The sequence below is a fragment of the Erpetoichthys calabaricus genome, chromosome 3, assembly GCF_900747795.2.
Source record: "Erpetoichthys calabaricus chromosome 3, fErpCal1.3, whole genome shotgun sequence".
NCBI classification, from domain to species: Eukaryota; Metazoa; Chordata; class Cladistia; order Polypteriformes; family Polypteridae; genus Erpetoichthys; species Erpetoichthys calabaricus.
Window position 1 is genome coordinate 300,214,333 of NC_041396.2, and position 11,332 is coordinate 300,225,664.

An 11,332-nucleotide genomic window follows, 5' to 3' on the forward strand; every position below is an offset into this window, starting at 1 on the left:
TTTGTTGCAGAAGTTGACTTTATTAAGAATCAGAGCGACTTACTTCGGATTTTTTTTTTTCATTTCTTGATAAATATATATTTTTCTTAGCTCTTGAAAGGCGATCGCATACGAGAGAGTTAATGCATTCCTCCATTTTGGCGAGTTCTTGCTTTCTTTTTGCTTGACTAATTTGGAAAAAGGACTCCCCCCCTTTGTCTTCCCAGTCTTTGGCGGATATGTACACACGCCCTTATGGATTTCCCAATACCGTTTCTAAACGTATACTTTATTTATTTATTTTTTTTTTTGATACGATATATTAACCTTTTATCTTCCTTGTAGGTAAAGTGTGGCGAATTGTAACATTTCTTTAAGGAAGGGGCAGGTTTTCTAGTGAATATTCGTTCATGTTTTGGGCAGGAGATAATTGCCTGAGAGTCAATCTCTTTGTCTGTGCATGGTAATGATTTTCAAGGCTCCTTTGTTTGTCTCAAGCTAATGTCTCAAATAAAATCGTTTCGATGTAAATTCGAAAAATAAAAACGAATTTTGGAACTCCGCACCAACACGAAAATATGTTGAAAGAAACCAATCAGAAAAGTTTTAAGTCATTTTTCCCGAAAGAAATTAGGCGGCCATTCAGATCATGTATTTTATTTTTACCGTTAACAATAATTCTATTCTTTAAACAAGTCATGCAACATATAGAATTGGATTTATAGGGGAATAACATAGCTGCACACTGTATGAACGAATTCGCACACTTTAAAGCACAGAGTCCTCGGCTTTGTATCATTTTTTTTTCGTGATTAATACATAAACAGTTCATTTTATTAAGTTTTATTTTGAAGCACTAAACTTCAGGCAATAAACAGCGAACTTTAGGAAATAACTCTTTATCACACCTACCAGTTAAGCTTTACTTAACAAAACAGCAATTTTGTAAATGTCGGCTTTATTCGATCCTTTGTCTTCTCCCGGCGACATTTTACGGCGCTGAAACGAAATCGCAGGTGTAACGTCAGTAAAGAGAAGGTGCCTCCTCTGGATTTCTTTCTTCTACAAATGAATCAAATCACCTGATTTTGCAATTTTTTTGTTTTTTGTTTTTTTTTGTTTTGTCGTGTGTGCTTTTTTTCAGCAGGCTTGGGACCGCGTCTCCCACCCGGGTTAGGATGGCTGCGGAGCTGTGCTGTTAAGCGGTGCACGGTGGATGTTTGGAAATGCCTCGCCATTACTTTGGTGTCTGGGACGCCTAACACTGAGCTAGGAGAGAACTTCGGGCGAGGCCATTGGAAGAGAGTGGCCACGTGATCCCCAGGGTTCGCACAGTGTCGTGTTAAAGGTGTCAGAGCTCCATTCCCTATACATTATCTACATATACTTTTTATATACATATTTATTTATATTTATATCATGCAAAAAGCTTTGTGCTACGAAAATGCAGGGTCATTTTTGGGGTGCTCATACCAAGAAACTTCAACTCTGGGCTACCTCGGCCAAAACTCATTTACAAGTTTGCCAGAGTACCACTCCAACACCTGCTACCTGCAGGTAGATAGCTCGCCATGCTCTCCACCCCAGGATACAGAACAGAGAGAGAGAACCCAAAGAAATGCCATTCCAGAGCCTGTTCGCCAGCAACCCATCATCCCTTCCCCTTGCTCCAGTACCACCTCGACCCAGAGCAGCCCGGACAGAACCATTTTGGAATCGCTGGACAAAGCCTCCTATGTCACGGGTCGATCAAGGAACTGCAACGGGAAGACTGGCCCACATAAGGAGATTTTCCCCTGGATGAAGGAGAGTCGGCAAAACTGCAAACAAAAAGGCGACATCACGAGTTCAGGTAGGAGGATCGAAAATGGATCATTGAGTTTACGATGCATGTTGGTATCTACTGTTGTGGGCATGTCGGGTTTAATGTGAGTTCTGGTCACAAAGAAAAGACAATCGAAAGTTTGACGATCAGTTTGCAGTTTGTACGACATATAGAAATTAAAGAGTGTTACTTATTACTTTATATATATATATATGTATAAAATTAAATTTATATATAATCATATAAATAAATAAATATTTATTTATTATATACACATATATGTGTTACTTATTACTTTATATATATATATGTATAAAATTAAATTTATATATAATCATATAAATAAATAAATATTTATTATATACATATATATGTGTTACTTATTACTTTATGTATATATATTTATATATATTTATGTATAATCATATAAATAAAAAAATAAATAAATACATATTTATTTATTATATACATATATATGTGTTACTTATTACTTTATATATATAATCATACAAATAAATAAATAGATAGATAGCTAGATAGCTAGCTAGATAGATAAAAGTCTGAATCGCAATCTGATTATTAGGTGGTGTACCTAGCAGTACACGGGAAAAGTAACATTGGCACCAGAAGTTGTGTATAACTATCAACTTTTTTATTTGCGTTCACAACGCCGTTCACTAATAGTAACTCAAGCGAATTTCGTTCTCCTTATTTTAATGGCACTATGGAGCAGATGAATTAGCTACTTGACAACATTATTAACTTACGTTTTTTTTTTAATTTGGAGATGCCCAGAACTTTTTCATACATTTCTAATGCGAACTTTGAACAATTTGCATATTTTCTGCGTTATGTCGGTAACGTTTTTAGCAAATACTACTTTTAGCGTAGTACCATACGGCCTAAAACTTCGATTTCATACGTTTAAGGGACATGGGGGGAGTGGGGTGAGGGTGGACAAAGGATAGAAAACCATGAAAATTTGCAGGGTGAATACTGAACGAAACTTTTTCGAAAACCGTAAAGTTATTTGCGATTGAGTATAGTGAGGTAACTCTATGAGTTACACTTTCTTTTATTTATTTATTGGTAGAATACATCGGGTAATTAATTATACAGACACATGCACTGGTACATTTTCTTTATTTCTATTTTCAAGGACATCTTCTTATGGTGTCTTTTGGTGTTTTAGTATAATTGTACTGTGTTCAGGGCCTTATAATGGAGGGTACCGAATAAGACTAAATAGATGGACAGAATGGACTCTCCTCGTTTATTAAATTTCTTATGAAGGTCTTGCATGTGTAGAGTAATACATAGAGAGATACATAGATAGGAATGGTACTATATATATGTATATATACACAGATTTATTTTATATTTCGCCTTTCATATATGTACACTCTTAAAAATAAGAATTCCAAACCTTTTTTTGGTTCCCAACAGCACCACCCACAAGAAGTTTCCAGAAAGGTAACCTTTACTTATTTGGGTCCAAAGCAGATTCCATCAAAAACATGAATAGATGATAACGGAACTCTCACTGCATAGCATAACACAGGCTCAGTTCAGGCTTTCTTGATCTGCTAGTTTGCTGCCTAATTTTTATTTCAGATTTCTCTTTTGGCCACATATTAGGAACCTTTTTAAATCTTAAAGAACCAACTTCATGTGCAAAGAAGCCTTCATAGGGTGAAATGGTTCTGTGTCAAGCAATGGAAGCACACAACTTGGTAAGAGAAATTTCAGAACAGAATTTTTAATATATATAAGGCAGTATATAATAGAGATAGATAGATAGACAGACAGAAAAGGCACTATATTAGATAGATAGATAGATGTGAAAGGCACTAGATAGATAGATAGATAGATAGATAGATAGATAGATAGATAGATAGATAGATGTGAAAGGCACTATATGATAGATAGATAGATAGATAGATAGATAGATAGATAGATAGATAGATAGATACTATATGATAGATAGATAGATATGAAAGGCACTATATGATGGCTAGATAGATAGAGTGAATGAAAGGCACTATATAAATTATAGATAGATATGAAAGGCACTATATGATGGACAGATAGATAGAGTGAATGAAAGGCACTATATAAATGATAGATAGATAGATAGATGTAAGGCACTATATAATAGATAGATAGAGTGAATGAAAGGCACTATATAAAAGATAGATAGATTGATAGATAGATAATTTAATTTTTACTCATTATTTAGAATACATTAATTATTCACACCAGTCTATAATTTACAATTTTCATCCTTTTCTAGTCACAATTTATTAGGAATTAGTTTCCTGTAGTATATAAAACATTATTTTTATAGAGGTACACACACATATACATATATATCTCTATCTCAATATAAATGATGTTTTATGTACTATATATAATATAATATAATATAATATAATATAATATAATATAATATAATATAATATAATATAATTTTAAGGCTTTCATAATAAATTTCCCAAATGAGAGGAGACCATTCAGACAATTCTAAACACTCATTTGTTTAGCTAATTTCTAAGCTGTCCTGATATCACATCCAGGTACTTCTTAAAGAATGAATTATTATATATACTCATAGTACTTACAGTATGTGTAAGTAGATACAATTTTATTAAAATTGTATAGATGAAAGACTTCATGTTATAATGACCCTAATAATATGTGATAAACAAAAAGTCAATGTGTACTGCATATTAGTTTTATTATAACTGCATTGACCACATCAAAGTGCTTTCATTTATCCATCCATACCTTCATTCAGCAATCAATCCAAGAGTCGAATTCTTTACCTGTATATAACCGAGCAACAGGATGGAGTGCATTAGCAATGATTTTGTTCATTTTTACATGAGATTGGTACGGTGTTATTAGACATTAGGGGTGAGTTACAAGCTAATTGCTCACTGGAGAAAGAAAGACTGTAAAATTGCCTATAAATGAGAAAGAAAGAAAGAAAGAAAGAAAGAAAGAAAGAAAGAAAGAAAGAAAGAAAGAAAGAAAGAAAGAAAAAGAAGAGTCAGACAAGTTCAAATCCTGGCCAGTCTCCGTCTTCTTGAAGGTCGTGTGCTCTCCTTGCCGCATTTTGCCCACAACAGAGGAGTCTGCATGTTTTCCCCCTGAAAACTAAAAGGTTTAGCATATTAAGAGAAGCAACCCTACAAAACATTAAATCTTTCGATCAGGTGGTTTTTGCACTTATTTTTGTTAACCTTATCTGACCACTTTGTTTTATCAAACTCTTTTGCATTGACCAAAATTGATTATTTTTATCAATGGAAGTGATGATGTTGCCTATTATTTCAAGAAGCAATCAACATTTATTTTCAACAGCCACTTTCTGTTGTGAGCACCATGTTTTAGGGTTCAACATTATCATAAACACACATTTATGTCTGTGAATTTCCAAATTTCTAAACTATTAGCCATTGCAAATTTAAAGGCATAAATGCAGAAAAATGTGAGAGTGGAAAGCTATGCCCAAGTTAATTTATATAGCAAAAAGGAAGAGATGGTTTAAATCCTGGCCAGCCTCCACCATCTTGAAGTTTGCATGCTGTCCTTGTGTCCTTGCAGCATTTTGGCATCCAAATCTGAAACAAAAACAAAACAAAGCAAAACACACACACACACAATAGTAATTATTTAATTCACTTGATATATGAACTTTATTTGTTTCATTATTTCCACAACATAAGCACAAGTCAGTGATGAGAGGCTTTCAGGGCATCTTTAGATTTTTCAGGGCTGGACAGAAAATCAGCATCGTCATTTGAGCATTAGGCCTCCTCCTTACCCAAGGTATGAATATACAGCAAAATCATCAGTGATATCTCCATTCTTAGCTTAAATTAACCCTTCAAACTTTATTTATGGAAGGAGTGTCTTCAACTTAAAACTGTAAGTGTTAATTGAAAAATGATGATTGTGTTATTAGATAGATAGATAGATAGATAGATAGATAGATAGATAGATAGATAGATAGATAGATAGATAGATAGATATTAATTTTAGTATAGTAGGCAAGATAGATAGATAGATAGATAGATAGATAGATAGATAGATAGATAGATAGATATTAATTTTAGTATAGTAGGCTAGATAGATAGATAGATAGATAGATAGATAGATAGATAGATAGATAGATAGATAGATAGATATTAATTTTAATATAGTAGGCAGGATAGATAGATAGATAGATAGATATTAATTTTAATATAGTAGGCAGGATAGATAGATAGATATTAATTTTAATATAGTAGGCAGGATAGATAGATAGATATTAATTTTAGTATAGTAGGATAGATAGATAGATAGATAGATAGATAGATAGATAGATAGATAGATAGATAGATAGATATTAATTTTAGTATAGTAGGCAAGATAGATAGATAGATAGATAGATAGATAGATAGATAGATAGATAGATAGATAGATAGATAGATAGATATTAATTTTAGTATAGTAGGCTAGATAGATAGATAGATAGATATTAATTTTAGTATAGTAGGCAAGATAGATAGATAGATAGATAGATAGATAGATAGACAGATAGATAGATAGATAGATATTAATTTTAGTATAGTAGGCTAGATAGATAGATAGATAGATAGATATTAATCTTAGTATAGTAGGCAAGATAGATAGATAGATAGATAGATAGATAGATAGATAGATAGATAGATAGATAGATAGATAGATAGATAGATAGATAGATAGATAGATAGATAGATATTTAAACTGATCTGTAGGTTTTCTCCATGAAAGTCAAAGATTTAACATTTTTAATTTTACTATCAAACCAAATGTTAGATCTTTTAATCTGCTGCACTTGTTTTTATTTAGGTGGTCTGATCGCTTTGTTGTTTCGGACTCTTTTGCATTAATTCAAATTAATACTTTCATTAATGAACTGATTATGTTGCCTATCATTTAAATGAGCAATAAGAGTTATTTTTAAGCAGGTCCTTTCAGCTCTGAGCTCCATGGTTTAGGATTTATACCTGCACACTATCATTAAACACACCTCCATGTATTTATGACTGTCAGTGTCCAGTTATACAAACTATTACCTTTTACGTATTCAAAGTCTCAGAGGCAGGAAGGGGCGAGAGCTGAAAGTGCCGCCAAGTTATTTTATAAAAGCAATAAAGAAGAGGCAGAGATCAGATCCTGGTCAGCCGTGGTCTTATAGTTTGCATGCTGTCTTGGAGTCCTTGCAGCATTTTGCCCACCACAAGTCTGTTTATTTCCTCCTTCATGTCAAATCGATTGGTGGGTCTAAATTGGCTGAATGTGTGTGTGTGTGTACAGGAGTATGTCATGAAATAAACTGCAGTCCCATTCAGTTTGTTCTGTGCACCTGTCTTTGGCTCCCCATGACCCCCTACACACTCATTATGTAGTTTGGGATTTAGCAGATTTGAAGATAATCACTCGAGATCAGTATCATTATGACTGCCATTTTTTTCTCTTATTGGTATTTTCACAGGTTGTAGATTGCTGGTGTTGTTTCACTTTCTTCATCACAGAGTACTGTAACTGCACTTTGTTTCTCTCTTCCAGCAGAAAGCCATCCCGATTCCAACGTCAGCAGCTCAGCCTCCAAACGCGCCCGCACCGCTTACACCAATTCCCAACTGGTGGAGTTGGAGAAAGAGTTTCACTTCAACAGGTATCTGTGTCGGCCTCGCAGGCTAGAGATGGCCGCCCTTCTGAATCTGTCCGAGCGACAGATCAAAATCTGGTTTCAAAATCGAAGAATGAAGTTTAAAAAAGACCACCGAGGAAAAAGTGGAAGCAGTTCTCCTGGAGGAGGTTCCCCCGGCCGGAGCTCACCAAGTAATTCATATTCAGGGCAGGTGCAAATGCAGGGTGATGGTGGTTTTGACTCCCCATTGTCTAACACTTACAAGTCAAATGGCAACATGTACGGTTTAGGCTACACAACACCCATCTATGAGAGCTCTCCTTCACACAAATGCTATGGGGTGGCTTCCATCACGCCCAATTATGATCCGCTTCCCTTGCAAACAGAAGTCAACTTTGGGAGCCCCAATTTGCAAACTAGCCCAAGCTATGCTGGGGGCAGCTACGGTGAACCCATATTAACAGCTGGTCACGGCACACACTTCAGTCTGAACCTGTCAGCATCCTCCACCTTGGACTACAACTGCTCATCTCAACTTGCTGGCAAACCTCAGATTGGGCAGTGTGAGGTCCTGCCGGCGTACACTGACTTAAACTCACTTCCAGCACCTCAGGGAATGGCTCAGGAACCGCCGACTCTCACCCATCTGTAGGACGTAGGAAGGAAAAGGCCAGGAGGATTGTTGATGTTCTTCTACCCCTTTCTATTAACTGAATCAGAGCTTGGGAGTCCTCATTTAACTGTGATAAAGTTCTGGAAAGGGGAAGCCATGCATGTTGAATATGATAACTTGCATTTACTGAGCATTGATGAAGCCATGAATAACGTATCAGGTCAAAATTTAACAGGGTCCTTAGTTTTTGATTTTTTTTTTTCTCTAAATATCAAAGGTGATATTGAGCTTGTTCACGGGTACTTTGAATTTACCTGCCTGGTTTAATATAATAATCTTGTTATCTTATTATGGGACATAACACTAACTGTGTGCTTTTCTTATTCTATTTGTAATTATGTTGAATAAATTATATCTTCTTATGAAATAACTAGCCATTTCTGTTGACTCTTATGCAATGCATTTCTATTGAAAAGGGTATATAAGGCTATATGATAGATAGATAGATAGATAGATAGATAGATAGATAGATAGATAGATAGATAGATATTCATTTTAGTATAGATAGATAGATAGATAGATAGATAGATAGATAATCTAATTTTAAGATAGATAGATAGATAGATATTAATTTAGTATAGTAGGTAGGATAGATAGATAGATAGATAGATAGATAGATAGATAGATAGATAGATAGATAGATAGATAGATAGATAGATAGATAGATAATCTAATTTTAGGATAGATAGATAGATAGATAGATAGATAGATAGATAGATAGATAGATAGATAGATAGATAGATATTAATTTAGTATAGTAGGCAGGATAGATAGATATTAATTTTAGTATAGTAGGATAGATAGATAGATAGATAGATAGATAGATAGATAGATAGATAGATAGATAATCTAATTTTAGTGTAGTAGGATAGATAGATAGATATTAATTTAGTATAGTAGGCAGGATAGATAGATAGACAGATAGATAGATAGATTTCTTATACAGTGCCTTAATTTTTATCTACACACTTATAAATAAAGGAGCCAAAGTGGTTCTTCGGACAGACATCATATATAGGGGAACCATTTATGGGTTCCCTAAAGATTCATCCAAATGAACGTTCCAGGAAGGACCTTTATTTATAAATAACCAGGAATAGCGGCTGGATTTCTAAAAATACCAATTTGATCCTTATTTTAAAAGAACTGCATTCAATAACAAAATCTAAGTTCAGGTTTTCTTGATCCGTTGTATCTTACTAGGTAGCCTACTATACTATAAATGAAAGATTTCTGGTTTTTTTTTTTAACATATTATGAACCTTTTAAAAGCTCAAATAATCAGCTTCATATGCAAAGAAGCCTTCAAAGGATGAAACGGTTCTTTTTAAAATGATAAAAATATGAGGAGCAGCAGAGCCATTTCAATGCCGCTTAAGATCGAGGATTTTTAAGATTAGGATATGAATGGCACTATATAAAGGATAGATAGATAGATTAATAAATAGTAAGGGTTCTAAAATAGTTCCTTACATAGGTTGTGTGGTTCCTCGTAGAACCCTCCCATGGCAAAGAGGCATTTCATTCTAGGAAGGGGTCTTTAAATTTAAAATAGATAGATAGATAGATAGATAGATAGATAGATAGATAGATAGATAGATAGATAGATAGATAGATAGATAGATAGATAGATAGATACTTTATTAATCCCGATGGGAAATTCACATAGGGTCTTTGAACTATGAATTGCTTCCTAATATGTGAACAAATAACAATTCTTTAGGCTTGCTAGCAGATGTACAAAATTCGAAATTAGCCCTGTTATATGCAGTAAGAGTCCTATTAAACTCTGTATCCCATTGGTATTTTATAAATTTGCTCTATTCGTGGTTATTTATGGAGACTGTTACAGATCTAAATAAATAAAGGATCTTTATGGAACCATCATTAGGATGTTAATTTTGGGAACCAAAAATGGCTTCTCTATGGCATCACTCTGAAGAACCACTTATTTTCAAGAGTAATGGATAGATAGATAGATAGATAGATAGATAGATAGATAGATAGATAGATGGATTTGAAATCTGAGCTACTTTAAGTGTTTCATAAACGCACACACACACACACACACACACACACACACACATATATATATATATATATATTAAACGCTTAAAGAAATACACAACATGAAAGCGACAAAAAAATACCATAGCAATTTCCAGGATGTCATTTCACATCTCCTATACTCATATAAAATGCATCAGGCTGACTATTGTATGTTCTCTGAACAAAATTACTGTTTGAAACACTAATTCAGTTTTGTTTAATTTTTATAATTTTAAATTCGTTCTAATTACTCCTTACAGTACATATTTTTGGAAGATGTGGCACCAAAGAAAAATGGGAGAATGACTAGAAAGAGAAGAATGCAAATGATATTATTTGCAGTGTGAATAGATTGATTGGTTGTTTGCACTAATCTATTTGAATAATTAATTAAGTCAGTCACGGAATTATCTGTTTTATTTTATCTTTCTGTGACTCTGAACTTCGCAAGCGTGGTTAAATACGTTGCAGGGAGAAAAATATTATATATATATATATATATATATATATATATTATGATAGTGGGAAATGAATATGAGGACAACGAGTGCAATAAACACACTAAAAACACCCGTAATATTGGAAAGCTTCTTTCTAACCTTCCGTGCGCAGTATTTAATAAGAGGTGCGTTTCCAGCACTCGGCTGATGGGCGTTCAGGCGTTCTCGTTTCATTATAAACAGGGCTCTGTTGTTCCGCTGCTTCTCTCTGGCGCTCGCAGCATAACGAGGGGCCGCGCCTCACCCGCCACTCACCCCCATTAATCATCCGGACAGGGCGCACTTGGTGAAGCCCGAGCGCATCCTTTGAACTCACAGTTAGTATTCAGCGCTGCAGATCCGCAGCCCATCACAGTTTAACAATTATCTCTGCTTCGTCCAGTATAGAAAAACGAAAAACAAAATGCACTTGAAAATTGGCTTGTACCACGTGAAATCAAAAGGAAAATTCTCCGGGAAATTTGCTAATTACTTTAATTCGTGCCTAGGCAGTTATACTTCCTGTATTAAATATTAGCCACGATACGTTAGACACGAACTATAAACACTTTTTAACTGATTTTTGAAATGATTTCTGTTACATTAATTTGGAAATTGACGCATTTTTAAGATTTCTAACCGTT

General features: G+C 34.2%; 1 protein-coding gene across 2 annotated transcripts; it reads left to right on the top strand.

The window, feature by feature from the left end:
• Positions 1-1,269: 1,269 nt before the first annotated feature.
• On the top strand, positions 1,270-8,530 carry LOC127527187 (homeobox protein Hox-D3-like). 2 transcript variants are annotated; one of them, XM_051925084.1, is made up of 2 exons: positions 1,270-1,831; positions 7,403-8,530. In XM_051925084.1, the coding sequence occupies exons 1-2, from the start codon at positions 1,399-1,401 to the stop codon at positions 8,137-8,139; spliced, it is 1,170 nt and encodes a 389-aa protein (XP_051781044.1). In that variant the 5' UTR covers positions 1,270-1,398; the 3' UTR covers positions 8,140-8,530. The 2 variants fall into 2 exon arrangements, with proteins under 2 accessions (XP_051781044.1, XP_051781045.1); XM_051925085.1 differs by having other exon boundaries at positions 7,406-8,530.
• Positions 8,531-11,332: the final 2,802 nt, after the last annotated feature.

What these genes read in the sequence shown, in the direction of transcription:
- LOC127527187 (XM_051925084.1), top strand. Translation starts at nt 1,399, where the DNA reads ATGCAAAAAGCTTTGTGCTACGAAAATGCAGGGTCATTTTTGGGGTGC. An exon ending in AGGCGACATCACGAGTTCAG is followed by an intron (nt 1,832 to 7,402) that starts GTAGGAGGATCG and finishes TCTCTCTTCCAG; the next exon opens with CAGAAAGCCATCCCGATTCC.